Genomic DNA, 21,521 nt, shown 5'->3' with positions numbered 1-21,521 from the left:
ATATATATATACACACACACATTTTTTTCTTCTAGTCTACTGTAGTGCACTAATTGTTGTGCTGTAGGTTTGTTGCTTTATTGCCACTTGCCGGAAACCACCAAATGTAGAAAAATGGAGTGTAGCCATGTAGGGATCCATTGCTTGAGGAAGCAGAACACCTGGACTAACAAAACAAAAGGTGATAAACGAAGGGAGGCGAGGCGGAGATAATGTGGACAATCCCAGGAAAACAGCTGTGCTGGATGCAGAAAACTAAACACAGGAAGTGAAATGTGCATCAAGGAGAGGAGGTAAAGAGGGAAAGAGGTGTGAGAAAATGTGAGACAGTGCACAGAGAAAGCAAAAAGATAGAAAGCAATACCTAAGAAACAGAAGATTTTACTTATGTCTTATTTGTGTTGAGGAAAACAATGAATTCACTATGCTAGTACAGGGCGTTCACATTTACACAGATTCCACTGACCACCCTTACCTAATATGCAGTTGGTCCTTTAAATGCAACACAAACAGCACTGACCGGCCAAAACATGGACTCTACAAGACCTCTGAAGGTGCACTGTGGTATCTAGCACCAAGATGTTAGCTGCAGATACTTTAAGCCTGTAAGCTGCGAGTTAGAGCCACTGTGGATCGGACTTCTTCTGGCACATCCCCCAACACTCTGTCTCCTCGGACCACCGCTGAATGGGAGCACCCCACAAGCCATGCCTTTTCAGAGATGTTCCAACCCAGTCTTCTAACCCATTTCTCCTTTTTAAAGATGGTATTTCACTTCTCTCTGAAAGCAAAACAAAAACTGCACTTCACCCTTTAAAAGTACACTATAGTGTACATACAGTATAAAGGTACCAGTGTTTGTCCAGATAAGATGTACATGACAGGAACACAATGTGCAAAAACTTGACTATAACTGAGAAGAATAGAAATCAGATCTACAGCTACAACCACTTAAACCTAGATAGTCCAAAAATCACAAAACCAAGAGCCAGAGAGTACATTCTTTAAGCTATAAATGGCTACATCTCAGCATGATTTGGCCTTGTCAGATATACTACTTTTTCTATTCACGGATGTTCATCTACTTGCTCCAGTGGCTCTCTCTATACGTTACCCTGTATATCAGTAACCTACATCTGGCGGAAATAATTTAATTTCCTTCATCCTCAGTTGTATAGGAAAAGCCTGAGATTCCAATCTATAGTGCCAACATATTGCATATGTATTCCTCTGAGTTTGACAGAAAGATATTGTGTTGAGAGCACGTTTATTTGCGTAGCTTATTATGAATGAGCACATATTGCCCCTGTGACTGGTTTATAGCATGTTATAATGAAAAAAGGCTGGAAATGGGTGAAAAAACACGGAACAATAGAAAAAGCTGCATGAGTGACAACAGACTTGTGACATTGGGGATTTGATGGAAAAGAGGAATGTAAATATAGGAGCTCAGTGTGTAAATATGTAGAGTTTCCATCATGCTCGTGAGTCACTCTTTTTAAATTGACTAATGATGACAGATGAGAGTTGCATCAGTGATGGAGACAATTTATCAACAGAAGACAAACAGTTTCCATCATGCAGCCTTGATCGGTGTCACAACTACAGTACAGATGCTCTTGTGCAGGCCAAAAACACATAGGGACCAGTATAATATTCATGTTCAAAAGAAAATCTACATCTAGAATCAGAGCACAATAAAAATCTGTTAACCAGATTTTCTAATCCATATAACTGCATCACATTTTAGACGATATTCAGAACATATATAAGTAGCTTGTGTGACAATCTTCAAGTCTGAAACTACATTTTTTGTAGACATTAAGTCCCACCTCACATGTGCCACAATAAACACAAGTCTGATTTGCATTAAGTTGCATTATCAGCAAATACCATGTACGACTGTATCTCATTACACAAAAACTGTCATCCTCCAGGTGAAGAGAGCGATGTGTACTATCAGATGAGCTAACCTGATAAGGAAGGTGTGTTTAGTCACTGTTATCAAGCAAATCAATGTTTGCGAGGTCTGACCTGTGACATTCTATAAAGTGGAGCTGCTGTGCCCACTGTAAGGCACACATTACCGAGTTATCACTGTTTGTTCTGTGTACCAAGTTAGTCACATTAAATCAAACACTTCCGTTTTTCTTGAAAATGCAATGAGAATGACTCAACTCAATCAATCCTGTTTGATGTTACTAAATTAAAGCAGTTTTTTGCACATCCATGTCCAAAAGTGATGACAAATCAATCACCGATTTGGAAGTCTAAGTAATATTATGACTTTAAAATGAAAGAAATAATCTTATCTCTACAGTTTAATCTGTATTCTTTGTATTCATGTTTGATAAAAGCAAATAAAGTTTGCAACAGCTGATAAAAAAGGCAGCATACTCCCAAAAAAAAAAAAAACTTGTGGAATTTTAATCACTTAATCTGGTGTTTAACTAAACAGCACAAAAACCAGTCTGAGCAGGAGAATGTGGCGCTATCAGGCCCAAGGACAGTTTTATTGCCCACAACGCAAGAAATGTTCTTTCATCTTGATGGAGAGGAGAGTGAGCAGCTGATGAATCAGTGAGGCGTTGAGACACACATCAGTCACACAAAAATACACTCAAGCAAACACTCGCAAACCTTCCTTCTCGCCACAATGAGGGGGTGAAACACACATATGGTAACGGCACACCTCAGTGGCACACACATCATTTACCACTTAATTAACAAGCTGATGACCAGTATTAGATGATTAATTTTAACTTATACTGTCACATTAAGTCTGTAAGACACTCGTGTATTAAAAAAGTAAGATTAATTGGCCACATTTACAGTCAAAAATAACATGTAAAATAAGCCCATATGCGTCTACGTTCAATTTAAAAAGGAGATGCTCATGCTAGTGTGGATACGTCCTAACAGCCCATTAATCAAATCACACCCGTGCTAACAAGTTGTCACTTTATGTCCTGATGTCTCAATCAACCCCCACTGAGCTGCAATAAAAAGACGTCATTATTATTCACCATTTGTTTGGACGCAAGAAAATCAGCTCGCAACAATGGATGTTAAATCGGGGTGTGAAATTGTTACCATTTTGCAGAATACACACTGCTGATTAAATTAGCATGAAAATGACTGACTGATCACTGAAAATGGTTTGTCAGAACTATGAAAGGCTTGTCACTTACTGTCATCCTCATTCCTCCTCTTCCTTAAGTTTTACCTAAAATCCAAACCTTACTGGATCACTGATTGAAATCCACATTTGAAGACAATAACAAGTCATTTCATTGCTTAAAACTTTTAAAAGACAAGCCGGTGTGAGTGAAATTGACCATAGAAGGCAAACACAGATCGATTTCTCACTTGAGTACTCACAGGTTCTTGGATTTCTTCTTCTTCGTGCCTTCGGGGCCGACCTCGCAGCTACAGGGGGATCCGGAGCTCAGCTGAGGGGAGAGGAAGGAGAGGACACACTGCATCATCCACCCTCCACACAGAAAGAGGGCCTTGTAGCCACATGCAGGTTCTGTAGCTAACTTTGTCCACCTCCAACAGCAGTCTAGTTGGCCTGTAGGCTATAGTGAGTCCTTAGTGGGCTACACAGAGACTAGTCCAGTCTGTAACACACAAAGCCAGCCACCAAAATGATTAATCCAAAGCAGCAGTCCGCACTGTAAATCCCACAAAGCTCTCTGAGGTGTTTGTCCGTGTCTTGCTCAGGAAAAACTGAGTGTGTAGGCAGCGGATGGTGATTGTAAACGGTGTGTCTGGGCACAACAAAGTAAGAAGAGCCTGCGAGAGTGAGAGAGTGTGAAAGACTACAGCTGTTGTTTCTGTTGGCCTCCAGCTGTGCCCTAGGATTGAAGTGTTGAGCCAAGACCCCCGGTTTCACATTACACTTTTTTTTGCCAACCCACCATTTTGATTGGTTAAGAGGAAAAAAAGGAAGTTGCTTCAAGGTGGGGATGGGGTCAATCTCCACTAATCTGATGGCCTGAAGCTGCCCCATTGTATGTGTGTGTGTGTGTGTGTGTGTGTGTGTGTGTGTGTGAAGCTCTGAATAATGAGCCATTGTATTACGGCAACACACAGTTGAATCCGAGCTAGATACTGGACACAGCTGCTAACACATGGTGTGTGTTTTCTGGCTTCGTGGGAGACAATCTGAGTTTCAACCTTGAGAGTGAGGACACTATTTGCAAAGGGAGGACGTCGTTTTGGCCGGCCTTCATTTCTTCAAGGTGTTGTTGTGAGGTTGAAGTGACCAAAAGCACTCTGTGGGCTCTAAAGCTGGTTGTAAAGTTTGTAGTCTCCTTGTAGAAGGAGAACAGCAGCTTGGGCTCAGTCATTTGAAGTGAAGCCTAAAAATTCCTCCAGCAGTGCAGTAAGATAGCTATACATATTTACTATTACCTCAATTATTATTCCATAGTAACTGAATGACTTCAAGCTGACCACAGCTGCTGTTTTCCATCAGTTGAGGCAGTTACACATTCTTAATAGTCACATACTGAGTGACAAGATACATTTTAAGAGGAGCACTCTTAAATGTGTAGCTTGGAATCTCACCATCTTCTAAAGTTAAAAAAAAATGAGTGCAGGTTTCAGCTACTCAAACACTAGGTGCAAAGACTGGAGGCTGAAAATGCATTTCTTCAATAAGCATATATTGAAGTGCATGTGAGGATGCCTTGTCCAGCAGTGTGTGCTTACTGCAGGAATGGTCGCATTGTGTTTGTGATGCTATTATTGTATTTAAACAATAATGCTGCGCCTCACGAGCAAACATTTCCTGAGTTATGCATCCATCCATCTGGAGCCACCCGACATGCACCAGCTGCCGAAACTAATATCCTGTTGTGCATTTGCATTGTTGTCGAACCTGTTCATTATATCATGTGTAATGAGATATTTCAGTGACAGACACCTGCAAAGACGACGAAAAAAAAGCGAATTACTTCTTCATTAATTTGAAGAGGTAAGAATAGAATGTTAACTGTTTCTATGATCATTCTTCCCCTTGTGAAGCTGACAGACTTTTTTCACACATCTTAGCTGCTTACAATAGCTCCTATTGGTTAAAGACAACAGAAGTGTGATTCTCAGTGCATCCAAGTTTCATTCTGTTCTAAAATTATGTTGATTTGCCTGAGGTTGATTCACAGATCTACCTCTTTTAGACAGGAATACAGTCATTTTGTACCTTGGGTATTTCACCAAAGTCATCCATATTACTCCAAAATTGTTCCAACATCTATGTTTGGGCAGTTTTTAAAATTTCTCCTCAGGTTTCTGTCATCAGAACATCACTGAAACTGCTCATGCCAGAGTTGTAAATTAGACCATGTTGCAGCCAGTAAGGGTGACTACAATATGTTAACGCCCTTTAACCTCTTTTGATATCACAGACTTTAGCTCGTTCAGCCTCTTTGATTGATAACAGCTTGATTATCTTGCTGTTTCCAGTGCATGTGAATAGATTTGTCCCCTCAAAGCCCTGATTAGGGAAAGCGACTCTCTGCTACATTCTTTTCTTTCATAACTCCCCTCTCCAACTGAGATTGAGGTTGTCATTGTAGGAAGTGTACACTGATGCACTCCAAGCTTTTGGACCGAATTCACAGCTGAGTGTGAAAGGTGAGTGAGTGTGTGTTATGTAGGAGCTGCCTAAAAATAAGTGCCAGCTAAAAGCAGAAACAAAAATACACTTGGAGCTGCTGTTTGACAGGAACAAAGGCCTGTCAAACTGTCCGCTGTGTGTGGATGTGGAAAGAAGATTGCCTTCCCTGTCTGTTTGCATGACTTTAAAACGACTCAGTATATACTGTGTGCAAGTCAACATTGTATATCTAATGTAATCCTGTCAAAATGATGTCTTTTGGGTTTTTTTTTAGAAGATATTTACATATATAAAATGTGAAAATAATAGTAATGTGGACATTAGAACAATGTTACTTTCGGTTCACAAAATGGCATTGCTGTGTTAAATGTCTCACACTAATTTAAACCAGCCACCAAATCTAAAATATCTAATAATATACTCTGATATGACAGTCAGCCTTTTATATATATGTAGTATTGTGCAGCAGGTTTTTCAGAGTATATGCTAGCCTTTAATGTTAAAGTTAATAACCAGCCTGTCTTATCTTTTTTGTTATTTCTGTTATATGTAAGCTGCTGAACACTTGAATTTCCCTCGGGATTAATAAAGTATCTATCTATCTATCTATCTATCTATCTATCTATCTATCTATCTATCTATCTATCTATCTATCTATTTATCCATCTATCCATCTATCTATCTATCTATCTATCTATCTATCTATCTATCTATCTATCTATCTATCTATCTATCTATCTATCTATCTATCTATCTATCTATCTATCTATCTATCTATCCATCCATCCATCCATCCATCCATCCATCCATCCATCCATCCATCCATCCATCCATCCATCCATCCATCCATCCATCCATCTATCTATCTATCTATCTACCTATCTATCCATCTATCCATCTATCTATCATCCATCCATATCCTCTAGTTCTACTGAGAAATGAAATCATCCTTCCAAAATCAGCTGCACACACCACCACTGTTTTTTGTTTTTTTTTTGCAGAGATTAAAGCACTGATTTTCATGAGAGATATCAATATTTAATCACTTATCTCATAGGAAAGAGCACAACAGGTGAGTCCTAGTCCCTATGAAGCTGTCAGTCAGGCTTTCCCTGGAAACTACTGAAAACAATTGGAAAAAGACACAGACATTACCCTCTTCAGAGACACTTGTCCTGATGTCAGGTCAGCCTCTGTTCAAGGAGCTGCATGCATGTACACGCTACATGCTCATTCACACCAGACTGCTATGTTCCAGCTGACATTCACATGGATGCACACGCAAGGAACTACGTACGTATGTGCGGTTTCTTGCTGCAACTGGGACTCTCCATACAACTGTATGCAAACTGCTTGAACAAATCTGCACCTATTCCTAAACACATCTGCAGATGGCATTCAAGCTGGAGCAGTAAAAAGGCTATGGCTAAAGATAGATCATAAAATAAAAAATTATCTTCTGAGACCTGAAAGACCTAAAGTTAAAAGGCTTTTACTCTTCACCTCTGTACACTCGCTGCCAAACCTCCTGTCTGCTCCTGATAGCAGAACCACAAATCAAGATGCATGACTGCATCTTGTCAGTGGAAAGTCTGTTAAAGGGAGGAGTGTCTTTTAAGTACAACACCATAATTTCATACAGACTAAAAATGGCCTTCTAGCTTCCTTTTAATTTCCATTTATGAGGGTGAGCGTGCAATCTACAGGAACACAGTGATTAAATTCAACCTGAGAAGGGTCATTATGGGCTTCAACAAATCACCACCTGCCAGCCTGAATACTAGCTTCTAATAGGAAATAGTTTTAGGGCATGAGGGGATAGATACATTATCTATGCTATAAATGAACCACACTCAAACACTTTCATAAGGGCATTGTGCTGCTGACCTAACCCCACAGTGAAATGTATTATTACAGAATTAGTCCAATTGTAAAAACTTACTGCCTTCTAGACCTGCAGTTTCTGTCCAACCTGCTCACCCATGAGAACTGCAGTTATATTATAATTCTGTTTATGTGCGCCATCTACAGGCAAGGAGAGTTACAGCGTCTGCATCTTTTCAAAGTGGGCTACCGGCAGGAAGTAAGTGTATTAGCTGTACTTTTTATATTCATTAGCTACTTATTTAAGCTATGCTTGCTAGTGCAATCCTCAAATATTGCCTTAAATTTTTGTATTAAGCTTCTGAACCCCATACCTCAGCGGCAGGTTTGAAAGGTATGTTATCTTTTTTAAAAATCACATAAATTACACAATTCATCAGTCAAAACCTAAAAGAATTGTTGCTTTTTTTAATTTAATGAAGGTCCCTAAAGTACTCATCTGTGATGTGTTGTTCCAGTGGAAAATGTAACCAAACCTAGGTTTAAAATCATGATATTTTGTCAAAATCACATTATTCTATATGTCTTAAATAAGAATTCTCCAAATAAATTGCTTGCTCACAACAGATTCTCTAGAAAACTACAAAAATCTGCACTCATCAGTGCAAAAAGGGAAGTCGTTAGTGATTTTAGGGGCTGTTTTACTGAACTGGGTTGAACTGCAGGCTGTGTTTATGCAGAACAAATAGGAGACAAGAATGATGCAAATTAAAAATGTAAGTAGTAAAATATCTATAGTATGTGGAGTTAACATTTTCTTCCAGTTTTGGTAACACCTGTGGGTCCTTGTTGTACATGTTGGTTCCATTTCCGTTTCACTTTTTGAGAGATAAACAATCAACGATTATTAAGCTTAATTTTTGCTTTATGATTTATGGCCTTGCACACAAGATATTTTTGAGTTTGCTCTACTTCTAGACATGGTTGTGTTGTTTCCATAATAACAGCTTTACAAGTTCATACGAAAGTTTTTCTTTTTCCTTGTGTTGTTTCTGGCAGCCAGACCCCAGACTGGCCCCCCACACAAAGGACACACAACACAATCTACTTGACTGCCTGGCAATGGTCAGTGGAGCATAAAAAAGTCTTTTCTAAAAATAACCTTGGTGTGTGTTTGTGTGTGCGTGCTCATGCACTGCTCACATGCCCCACTGAAGACAGTAAGAGAACACAGGATTTGCCAAAGATCACACAACGATACAGGCCCCCGAGGCATTGGATGCAGATGTTGACACACTGTTAAAGGTTGTGCGATGGTTGCACAGATACACAAATACAGGTTTAACTGGCCACACGTGTCTTTGGAGGCAGTTCTGTGTCATATATATGCATGCACGTGTGAAAGAAATCATATGGGCAAACACGTCTGTGAAGGTGGCAAAGTAAGTTCAAAACATCCATGGAAACATTTGGAGACACACATAGACGTCACATGTATGTTGAGCCAAAATCATCGGAGAAATAGTGGGTGTTTGTGTGTTTGTGAAATCCAGGCCAAACTGGGCTGCTATTCTCTGATAGGACAGTGCAAAACTATCTGTCTCCATTTCAACAAACTGTACATTCTTGAGCTGTGCTGCATTAATAAGCACATTGTAAGAACAATATTCTAAACACAGCTCAGAAACATTCTTGACCCAGTCAACCCAGACTCCAAATCCTCCACCAACCTAAAACCCTGGAGGTGAATAAATGGATCTTGCTCTTTGTGTATTTAAACTTCTTCTCACCAGTTCAGCCCCTTCTGCTTTTCTTTATCAGGCCTCCCTTGGGCTGCTTCCTTCCTTTTCAATCCCCCGTTTCTTCGTTTATTTGAAAACAAATTGACAAGCTGGCATCTGAACAATGTTATGGGGACCCAGACAATCTGTCATTCCATTTAGTTAGGCCTCAGATTGGTGCTACGTGTTAGAGGCCAGTTTCCTGGCATTGTGTGGCTCTACCACTGTGTGTTTGTGTGTCATACTCCAATCAGACTGACCAAATGACGTCTTCCAACCTGTCGTCACGACCCTGCTCACGACTTGGATTTAAAGCAGCTCTGATGCACATCAGCCTTAATATAAACAGTTTTTAACAGCCACTAGTGGCTTAATGCACAACTGCTGAAACAGGACAGTCGTAACAGTCAGTAATAAACTCTGTACATCTCAGTCTCAAAAGATATTTAATATACAGTGACTGTACAATGCCAGCTGCATTTACTTTTCACAGTGTGAAAAGAACTGATGCGAAGTTTTTCCACTTTGCCATCATGTTGAACTCCCACTGTTAATATTGTAGCTACATCTTTTAATGCACTGCTCCAAAGAAACCTTCCAAGAATTAATGTGGCTAATGGGATTAAATGTGCTTGTGATCATTTCCATTTTTGTGAAAGTAATATCTGTGAGAAGACAAACATTTGCTGGCTTAGTGTCTTTCTACCAAGAAAAAAAAAGGAAACATTCTGCAGTGCAGACTGGAACAAGGTCATGTCCTACTACATATGGTCACATTTTGACGAATGGAAGCCAGCATGCTTTCTGGCTTTTCTGACCCACAATCCCCTGCACAACAGAAGATACAACATATACACTGCCCGTCCAACAACAACAACAAAAAATCGCACTCTAATATTTTGTTGGACTGTCTTAACCACAACCTTCTGTGCAGCTGTAGAGGAAAAAAGTATTCATAGGGAACATAGAACTGTTCTGTGCATTCTCTTGGAAGATACCAGGAAGAAAGAAGAGAGCATATTATACACTAATATGCAGAAATAAGTCAAACTCTCATAAAGGAAATAAATGCCCCAAATTAGCTCTTTATCACTGCAAAGTAAAGCATCTACAGAGTCACTTTCTGTGCCTTTGCGCACGTGTTTGACGACATACGCCTGAACAAATGCAAAAAACACTAGGACACAGATTTTACACTTGGTGGATATGAAAGGTAAAAAGTGCATAAATAGAAGAGGAAATTATTCACGTGATCCTGAATCATGTACTTACTGAATGTGCAATTTTTAGTTTGGATTGCATGTGCCATTTGATATGAAACATGGCTTTTACTGTACTTGGTTGTTCAACAATCTATATTTCTATGTTCATATGAAGTCACAAGAATAACATAAAACATACATGCAAATATACTGTAATATAATACAAAATCCCTCCTCCTTTCCTGCCTCTTCCTCCTTACCTAGAATGACTCCATGAGTTAATTATAAACTCCTTCTGTTTTCATTGCATTAATCGGACAAGATGCATGAAGCAGACAACAGTAGGCACATGATGAGACATGAATCACAGTCAGCTACCCCTCACTGTTTAGTGTATGAAGCACATGTAACAACTAATTAAGCTGCAGAATACAACACAGCAGAATGCTAATTCCTTGTAGGCCTCACAGATGAAATCACCCCGAACAGTGTTTCATCAACTTTCCTCAAGTAGGAAATTACTCAGGAAAACAGAACGGAAAATGTCAAGGACTAAGGACTGCACAGCTGTCCGAAAGTGTTGTGCATTCCAGTTAAAGGGACAACAGGAAGTTTGATTGTTGCAGCTCACCGAAAAAAGTCCCTCTATTTATTTAACAGCATACAGAAACAAGAAACCTACAACAGGGATGATTTTTGGACATCCATCCATCCATCCATCCATCCATCCATCCATCCATCCATCCATCCATCCATCCATCCATCCATCCATCCATCCATCCATCCATCCATCCATCCATCCATCCATCCATCCATCCATCCATCCCTAAAGTACTTTCCCAGTATTTTTGAATATGCTGACTTCACACAGACATTACAACGTATAATTTATACACTTTTATAGTTAGGAGTGCTTAGTCACTACAAATGAGACCTCCTAGAACAAAAGTAAAGAAAATTCTCAAACTCTACGCTGAAGTATTCTTTAGTTCTAGTTTTAACTTCCCAAGACTGATTCTGCAATCTTGTAAAATAAAAGCCCTGTGGGAATGTTATCGCAAAATTCAGAAAACACATGGTTCCAGATCTGAAGGATCTTACTATATCTTCAATCTGGCCAATAACAGGCCTATTTTTAATATACTTGCAACAGTTTTTGATTCCGCTCAGCTGTTTCTATGTTGAAATGTAATGGCAGTCCATTTGCATAACGGGTATTTGTAACCCAAGCAAATAACTGGACACAGCTTGCTTCTTTGATGATAATCTTGGCCATTTCTTGCCCTTGAAAGTGTCTGCACTTTCTCGGAGATCTCTGCCAGAGAGCTGAAAGAAAAGAAGTGAAGGGAGACAAAAAACAGAAGACCGTGCTCTCGCTCCAAGGGGCAATGAAGGAACAATGGAGCCTTTATAGAAGCCAGAATATCCAAAAATATACAGAGAAAAAGATTAAATAAAGGCACAAACTGATGTTTAACAAAGAAACATGGGAGAAAGACAATAACAGCAAATTTTGAACTCAATGGGGGAGCATTATCAAGCAATCGAATCCACATATGAAGCTGATGTCGACTGAAGTTTTCACAAGACCTCACAGAATATATTCATAAAGATGATACTTTCAGTGCTTCTATTAGTCGGACATTTTTATTCCCACAGTTCTTTTGTTGTTTTACATCCAAACCTTGAGAAAACATTCCTGCTGTGTTTTGCCTCCCATCATTCTCTTTCATGTGTAATTACATAACTGCTGAAATGTCATGTTTTTTTTCTTTTCATTGTTTCAGCTCATGTCACAGGAAATATTTTTCCAACTTCTTGTGCAAAAAAAAGAGGAAATTTGGGGGTAAAATAAACTTGTGGTTGCAGCCGTAGGTATACGATTGCGTATGTGTGTGTTTGTCTGTGTGCACTTGTATAATTGGATGGCAGATGCACTCACTCTCACACACTAACACACCCCTACAGTACAATGGGCCAGCCACAATATTCGGCAATATCTGAAAATAAACCCAATGACCTACGGACAGGATACTGACTCATTCCTACTCAAGCTACATAATACAAGCATTTACAATAGGTGCATTGTGTGCACTTTTCTCTCTCTCTCTGTGTGTGTGTGTGTGTGTGAGGAGATGTGATTTTTAATAGAGAAACAGAGAGAGCACAGTACCTATCTGTGTGTGTGTGCTGGATCTGACTCTCCCCTGCCTCCTGTTATTCAGCACCTCTCAGGAGATGGCTGCTTCCTGCATAAGTACTTCCCATGTCACAGGATGTTAATGAACAATGCCGCTACAACGTCACTTCTCTGAACGCCTCTGAAAAGCCGCGTGGTTACTCGGACCGGGAACTGGCGCTATCCATTAAAATGTTATTGACATTTTCTGACCAGCGGATGACCTTTCTGCTTGGAATGTTAAATGGCTGCAGCCTCATAATTCTTTCCAAAGCTGGCAGTTATGCACAGACCGGCCATCAGGAAAACCAGCGGGCCAATAATTCCCATTTGGATGCAGCCACACTGGGGCGAACCATGAATATATATTTTGTTATTTTGTGACATTGGTTATATAGGTTAGGTGGCCACAGCTTATGAATTTTGAACTCAAACCTGCGATCTGCTGCAGACACTCTGACTAAATCTACATCAATCAATCTAAATTTTATTGGGCTGTTTTCGTGTTGAAACTACTTCCATCTATAGTGCTGTTTGGAGGTCATTTTCACCACCACGGCAAATAAAAGAAAACCAGCTACATCTACTGAAAGCAAAACTGCACATCACATGCAACAACTTCTGGTAGGAAATGGAACCGATAGAGCTCAGGGGACTAAACCAGCTTTACAGATGTGATGTAGTCTAAGAAATTCAATACTTTACTATGTGATCAGCTATATAAAATGGCAAATAAAATGAGTAAAAACAGAAAAGGTTCAAGATGAAAGAAAGTTATATTCTAGGGATGCCACTAAAACATCTTTTTTAAGAAATTAATCTATCGACTATTATACAAATGAGTCTAAATGATTAATTTATGTCTAAAACAGCAAAAATAAATGACACATCTCCACTTCTTTTTATTTTGACAAACTCAGTGGTTAGCACTGTCGTCTCACAGTTCGCGTCCCGGCCTGGGCCTGGGATCTTTCTGTGTGGAGTCTCCATGTTCTCCCTGTGCAATGGGGGTTCTCGCCAGGTTCTCTGGCTTCCTCCCAAAGTCCAAGAATATGCTGAGGTTACTTGGCAATTCTAAATTGTCTGTTGGTGTGAATGTGAGTGTGCTTGTTTGTCTCCCTGTGTAGCCCTGTGATAGACTGGTGACCTGTCCAAGGTGTCCCACGCCTTCGCCCCAAGTCAGCTGGGATAGACTCCAGCCGCTACCCTAATGAGGTTTAAGTGGTGTATAGAGGATGGATGGATGGATGGATGGATGGATGGATGGATGGATGGATGCATGTCATGGTATAATGCAGTGAAGTGTGATATGTAAACAAACATAATAATACAGAGCTAACCTTCAAATTCCAACATGATAAAGAAAGAAAAGGGCCTATTATTTAGGTCTGTAGTACACATGGAAAAGAAATTCCTGTTTTTAATAAAGTTTTGAACAAAAGGAATACGTTTGGTTTGGTCTACATATTTAAACACTGGACCGGCCAAAGTAGATTCTTTTTCTCTGTATTTCATAATCCTTATCTGGCTTGTACTGACATGTAGCCTTAATGGGCTGTACTTCAGTCCCTATTTCATTCTTGTTCCATCGTCTGAGAACAAAATGAGGTAAGTATATAAACGAGAACAGCTTTTTCATGAATTTGTCTGTATTAAAATACAGTATATGTGAGCACAGAGAACAGGAGAGAAGCATACAAATGTAAAGTGTCTTTGGTGTGTTTTCTCTTCAGGTGTTGCAGTGGGCTGTGCTGCCATGGTATCTCACCTATGCTCTGCATTGCATGCAAACAACCTTTTTTTCTGTGATATTTTGAAATACTCTCATTCTTTATTGGTTCTTTTGAAACTTAGGAACTGAGCTGCCAGTGTTTAAGACTGTGGGGCTGACTGTACCTGACCAGTGACTGAGGCCAAAAATGATTACGCAGTAAACTAATACTGAAGAAAAACATTTGTTAGGATGAGCTGAAGTAAAAACAAACAAAAAAAAAGACATGCATCAGTTAAGAATGTGGACAGTGACGCATTTTGAACATCAGCGTAATTGACTATGACATCACTGAGGAGCTTAATGTCATTGTTTAGCAAAGGCTAGATTTCATACACACACACTCACTGGATTAAACTTTTATGCACCCAAGAGACCAGTTTGAAAAAGCTCAGTATTTGAGTGAGCAAATTGCCAGCTTCCCGAAGACTGAAATAGAGATAAAAAGATGTGTTTACAAATTTAATCAGCTTAATGGTGTCATACTCTGAGCCTTTCTTGTTGGCAGACACTCTCAAAAGGCAATTAGCGCAGATAATGGCTTTGTCATCTAATATTAATGACTCTTGCTTGCTGAAAGTTGGTATTTCTGGATATCAAATGCGCGTCAGGTGCATAAAAACATCTAAGGGTGTGCATCATAACATCTCTATTTCTCATGTAATGGGTTTAGTAGCTAAAAACATAGCATCAGTACAAACTAATCAGCCACAGTTTTAAAACCACTGACAGGTGAATAACATCGATCATCTTGCTATAATGCAATGTTCTCCTGGGAAGCATCAGGTGTTGGTATTTATGTGGATGCTACTTTCACACGCACCACCGACCTAAACATAGCTGCAGACTAAGCATAGTCACATCCCTGCTGGTGTTTATGCTGACCTTGTATGGGCAGACATATGCACAATGACTTTAATTGTTCCTTGGTTTGCTGTTAAAATTGAATGATAAAGTTGTAGTAAATAGCAGTCTGGAAAAGATATGAAAAAGCAATACCATTTGAAAAGACACAGTAAAATAAACACAAGGTGCAGGTGCGTCCAACACACAAAGATCATCAGTGTTTATCTCAATAATCATTTGTGGCTTCACCCAGGACTCGAACTGTGCTTGCTATTTATAGTATCTCACCTGTACTGGGCAACATGACCTGGAATCTTTGGTCGTGGGTTACAAAGCTTGAAAACAAGGTCGGGAGGCGCTGCAGAAGTCTGGTTTCCTCTTAGACCACTTAGATTACAATGTGTTGAAAGGTTAGTATGGAAATATTGGCCAATAATTCCAAAAAAAACCCTCTGCCATTCCCAGCTTAACCTCTAAACATTTTACTTAATACAGCTACGAAGCCAATTTTGATACAGTATTAGGATCTATAATTACTACAAAGGTCACAGTTGGTACAGCATGCTCATGAAGAGTGTTTATTGCAGTGCTGTTGTTCTTGTATAAACAAGATGCACTTTATTTAAACTTACTGATAGTAACTTAACGCTTGTTTGATCCATATATCATCAGGCTGAATCTACTGCATCGGTGCAAATGTATTTCTTATGTTTAATTGGAGTACAGTGTTAAAAAATATTTGCAGTAGCTTCTTTTTTAAGGCCATTTTTTTGGCTTTATTTGACAGGTCAAGTTGAGAGACAGACAGGTAAGAAGGGGAGAAGAATGAGGGGAAGACTTGCAGCAAATGGCCATGAGCTAGAATCGAACCCAGGACGCTGCATCAGGGAATCTAGAATCTAGCCCCTGTTCTATGGGTTGCCCGCTCAACCAGTTCAGCTGTCTGGGCACCCCTGACATAGCTTCTTAAACAGGTGGAGTGTTGAGACGTGCTGGTGGTCAAACTTGACACGTGAACTCATAAACCTTTTCCATTTTCCCACAGCCAAAACGAAAAGCAGGTTGCCATAAAAGCAAAAACGATTTCTAAGAAAGCACAGAAAGAGATGTATGGCATTCTGGTGGGAGGAGAGGAATCCTGCGAATGAGATTCCAACCGTGGCGCTTGGAGAATGATGTGGGTCACACAGTGCCTCATGTAAAGGTCCTGCTTCACCTCCCAGGGGAAGTAAACAACAAAGAACAGTCATGGAATGTCTGACTTGACTGTTGGCCTCAATTTGCGGAGGGGCAGACGAGATGAAAGCATCTGTGCCTTGACTCTGGAGTTCAGAGCCTCACTGACTTTGTTATATAATAAAAATCCAACAGTCTCAACTTCTTTAAGAGGTACATTTTGTTTTCATCGTGTCATTCATTTCTATGTACAAAGAACTCCTTGAGCAGTAAACCGAAGTATAAAAAAAAAGAAAACTGAAACCAAATTGTAGCACCAGTGGCTATAATTTCTAAACTGCTACAGTGGTAGTAAAAGAAGAACTTCAGGCTCCCACCAACACTGAATGAAATTAAAATCAGAAGGGACTCAAAATGTAGGTTGATGTTTTGAGAATGCAATTTCAGTTTTGGGATGAAAACAAAGCCTGTGCGATAAAGCTTCGGTGTCATTTATTCAAAAGTTGTGTGAGAGGAATGGTTTTATATGACTGAATATGGGAGCACAGTTTTTTTGTAATCATAACAGGAAGAAGCCAGCAGCAGCAACAACAGGTTATTCAGCCAAATGAAATGTTTTTATTCATAATGCACGCTTTATTCTGATATCAAATCGTGAACTTTGATTTTCCTGTCACTACCTCCAGAGCTGATTGTTCCCTTGACCCTGTTCCCGTCCAGTGAGGACAGCATGTGTGTTCCCATCCTCCCTCCAGCATTGTTCACCCTGACTCCTGCCTCCTGGGGAGTTTAAGTGTGTGTCTGTGTCCTGTTTCTATCTGTGCTGATCTGCTGCACAGTTACATGTGTCTATAATTCAGACCCAGCCAGGGTCATGTACTGATGTGGACCACATCGATGGTATGCAGATGAAGCACACCAAGTTCTTAATACTCACTGTATGTTCTTTTTTTTCACCCCCAGCAGAACTCACTGGGACTTTAAGTCCTTTCAAGTGTATCCTAAGCACATGGTTGTACTGAAGAAGATGCAAAAGGCTTCCTAAATTTGTCATATTTGAGCAGTCAAAAGAGATTTTTAAAAAACTGATCCCGCAAAATGTTTTTTATAAGTTTTGTATAATTCACATCAGTAATGTTAATGACTATAGAGAACATTTTCTTCTTGAAAGAATTTGTCGAATATCCAAGAGGGCAACATTTTTCTTAACAAGGAATGTTCCTTTGAGTGTTATAACTATATTGAACAGAAGACATTTTATTATAAAAACTGAATTCCTGATTCAATGATTCAAATCATGCAAATGATAGATAAAACATGAAAATCTGTCAAAAGTCAGCATTAATTTGTGGTTTTACTTCAGATTCAAACCCTGCTTACACTTTATCGCCTGCTTTGGGTGAAATAACCTAAAATCTCAAGAGCTAGACTTTCTAAAGCCTAAAAATAGAGCTAGGGAGGAAGTGCAGAAGTGTAGTTTTATTTTAAATTATAATATGTTGAAAACGTTAGTATGGACATTTTGTGATGTGATGCCAAAAAAAAGTACTTTAACCTCAGAATACCTTAGTTTAAAAAGCTGTGAAGCTATATATATATATATATATGTATCTATCTATCTATCTATCTATCTATATATATATGGATGTACATGTACTGAGGTTGTCATCAATAGCTTCTGTTGTGTGGTTTTGCTCTTTGCTGGTCTTTTTTTCAGGCTCAGACTCTTGGGATTGGCCTTCACCTTGAGGTGAAGACATTCAGAATCCTTCTTCAGTTCTTCATTGTTGTTGCTCTGTCCTTCTAGTTCAAAGTCTTGGCGCTGATTTCAACTTGAGGCAAAGACATTTGAGAGTCCATCTTCAGTTCATCATCTTTTTCTGTCTGTTCTATATATACTATTAAAGCAAAATGTGTTTATTGCAGTGCTGTTGCACTTTACTATTTTCTATACACAGTGCAGTTGTTTACTGCCATAATATGCCAAGGTGTCTCAACTTATTTAGATTAATTTACATTTTTTTAATCCATATAGCACTAAATTGAATTCATTGTAGTGCACAGAATGGACACCTAATCAGTGCTCATATTTAGCTGCAGTATACTGTTAGAACATTTATGTGAATCTGCGTTCCTGAGCTCAATGTATTAACACCTTAAACAAGATATTTGCAATATCTGCTCAAATCTGACCTCAAGTGACCGAAGAATGTTCCCTTGAGTGTTACACGTAGCTATATTAAATAGAACTTATTTCATCCTAAAAACTGAATTCCTGATTCAAACCATATAGTGAACATTATTTTTAAATCACTGCCAAATTTGGTCAGAATCCAGGTGGAAATTCTGTGCATCTGCTTGTGCACAGTTGCAAAATCTGGCAAGATCCAATGGATGAGTCTGAGTTATATTTTAGACAACTCATTAATTTGTTTACAGCAAATGAACAGTTTTCTTTCTTCAGTTCTTGGTGTTACTAAGAGCTCGTGTAGCGTATACATGCTGACCATTATGTTCAATAACACTATCATTATAGTAAATATTATCGCAATACTTTCCACTGCTCTGTTTCAATGTCAGACTGTCTCTAGCTGTGTCTTCTTCATGAGATGGTTTTGTGGTGGAAGTTGTGTTGCTCAGTTTGCATGTGGAGACATTATGGTCATTTGGCAAAACTGGCATTTAGAACAGCTTGTGCATCATCTCCTGTCACTCCAAACTCAGTATATCTGAACTTCCAGTATGCACTGTGACTTTATGTGCATTTGCATGTGTGTATGTATATGCGAGAAACCATCAACATTTACGTAACCACGTCCTGATTCAGCCAACATACTGCTATGGCAACGGGCTCTGTAAACACCTCCACTCAAATACACACACACAGGACTCAACTATAAAACAAGAGGCCTTCTGGATCCTCTCTTGAATAAGCTGAATGTCAGGAGAGGGATTTGCTGTGCCAGAAGTCCCACCAAGTTATTACCCCAGCGTGGGACACGAAGGTGGGCAGCCGGCCTTAGTCTGCTGAAATGACTCCAGCTATTAAGTGCACTGACATCAGGGCATCACGTCTTATGAAAAGAAACCTCATCATAACGCTGTTTAATTTGAAAGGCCACTGAGGAAATGTAGGTTGCTGATAGTAACTGTCGTATATCTTTGCAGCGTAACCCTGTTTTGCATGTGACATGTCTTTGTGTTATTGCGTGAGTCATGTTTTACCGCCATCATTTTTATGTGTTCAGTCAAACCAGCTATTGATTGAAACACTGCTCTCTTTCCAGGCTTTGGCAGCCTGGATGGAATTGTAAGGTGTTTGTGTTGTATCGTTGTCCTGATGAGGAACAATGCAACTAATTTTGTTGAATGTCAGCACTGTTAGTAAGTGTCAAGCAAGTTGTTGACTTCCAGTGAGAAAGAAGCAAGAGCAGATTATTTTTCTAAATGAGTGTCAAATGAAGCCTTTATGTGCCCTGATTAACATAATACTGCAATGATATCAGATTTAATGAATGAAAACAGTAAGAGCCAACACTCCTTCACAGCAGTAACCAGCTCATTAAACTACCCGGGTACCACAAACAGCCAAACAATTAATAACAAATAAACAGAAATCATGCTAGCTTCATTAGCTTGGGATTAGGTAGCCGCTGTGGTGGGGATTTGTGAGAGGGTAGGAGTCCACATGGAGTGTTTTAATAGTAGTACAGAGAAAGAACAGAGAGGTAGAAGTATTTTTGGCCATGTGGGAGCTTCTCTGGCAAGAAGGATTAGTGTGGGAAGCTTGGAACTCTCATGAGCTCACAAGGAGTTATCAAGTTCACCAAGATAAATAGGTTTCATTTCATGGGAAAAACAACAAAACGTGTGTTACTTCGTTCTTGGAAAATATATTAAATAACTTTGCAGGTGCAGAAGCATAAGGCATGACAATACGAAGTTTAAGAACCATTAAACTATTGTGCACTTATCATTCTGCCATAGAATCATACTGGGAGGAGCTAAGTAAAAGGTAAAGCATGGGTGTCCACTAAAAACTGTTCGGGGGACTTGTCTTTTTTTAAACATTTAAACGCAAGTACACAAGCACTGTAGCAAATTCACCATAAAAAAAAAAAGAAAAGTGGCAGGGCTGCCTGACTGCATGATCCACATCTGCAGCAACATATGAAATCTTTCAGGTTGCTGTTGTTGTTTCTCGTAGTGAAGGGGATTTTGAAAACGGTAGATAACAGAAGAGGAGGAGAAAGCTGCGTGAAATCCACGGCCAGTGGAAGGCTTATATGCACAGTCGACATCCATTGAGTCGGAGTAACTCTTAATTAAATGTTGTCCTCAGACATAAAATATTTCCTTTTCATCAATGCCTCTTTTTATGTGTCAAAGCTATCAGTATTGCATCATGTATATAACTATGCCCAGTCATGGACGGCAACAATGTGAGGACCAGAGTTCGGGCTAAAAAAGAGCAACATAAAACTACAAAAAGCAATAAAGTTATTTATTTTTAAAGCCACATAATAGATCAGCCACCTATCCATCTCAACAACCCCCTTTGCACAGATATAGTGCTTTGAAAATCTGAGAATGATCGTGAAACAGATTCCACATTTAACATCATCTTTGTCAGGAAATGCAATAAACAGTGGCTCATGTAATAAAGTATTGCATCCAAAAGTCAAAGTCATGCTAAAATGTCACTGTCAGAACTGAGTGAAAGCGATAGCTCTTCCCAGAAGGCACTATTTGGCAGATTTTTCCCCCTCCTGTCAGTTTGATTAGTCACCTATGGATATCATATGTATCCCTGTGTCACTGTCAGAAGCAATCATCCCAGATAAATATGTGTATATTTAGCAAACAAGATGAAAATACAGTCGACCACTTCCAAACCTAACTCCCAGCAGCAGTCATACCTTAGCAGTCTTAAGTATTCATGGTCGGCCGCCAAAATTTAAAGTTCTCCACATGTTGAAGCAGAGTGTGCGGAGATGGATAAAAAGTCTGCATCTCAACTGCTTGGAAGGTGGTTTCTTTTCTTAGTCTTTCCAAAACCAGAAAATCAAGGGCAAGTGTTCAAGTGTTGGATGGAACATTGTGTATATCTAGTGCA

The 21,521-nt window shown here is 39.4% G+C and overlaps 1 protein-coding gene across 7 annotated transcripts in view; it reads right to left on the bottom strand.

Annotated features, from left to right (window-relative positions):
- The window catches only part of rgs3a (regulator of G protein signaling 3a), a 164,073-nt gene that overhangs the window by 11,288 nt on the left and 131,264 nt on the right, over positions 1 to 21,521 (bottom strand). For all 7 annotated transcript variants that reach the window (XM_023287277.3, XM_023287280.3, XM_055019248.1 and 4 more), the window contains one exon: positions 3,382 to 3,452. In XM_023287277.3, coding sequence (XP_023143045.2) covers positions 3,382 to 3,452 — 71 coding nt within the window. The remainder of the gene's footprint in view (positions 1 to 3,381; positions 3,453 to 21,521) is intronic.

Source organism: Amphiprion ocellaris, chromosome 17 (genome assembly GCF_022539595.1).
Source record: "Amphiprion ocellaris isolate individual 3 ecotype Okinawa chromosome 17, ASM2253959v1, whole genome shotgun sequence".
NCBI lineage: Eukaryota > Metazoa > Chordata > Actinopteri > Pomacentridae > Amphiprion > Amphiprion ocellaris.
Note: the sequence above shows the minus strand (reverse complement) of the source record. Positions and strands in the feature narration are given on the sequence as shown.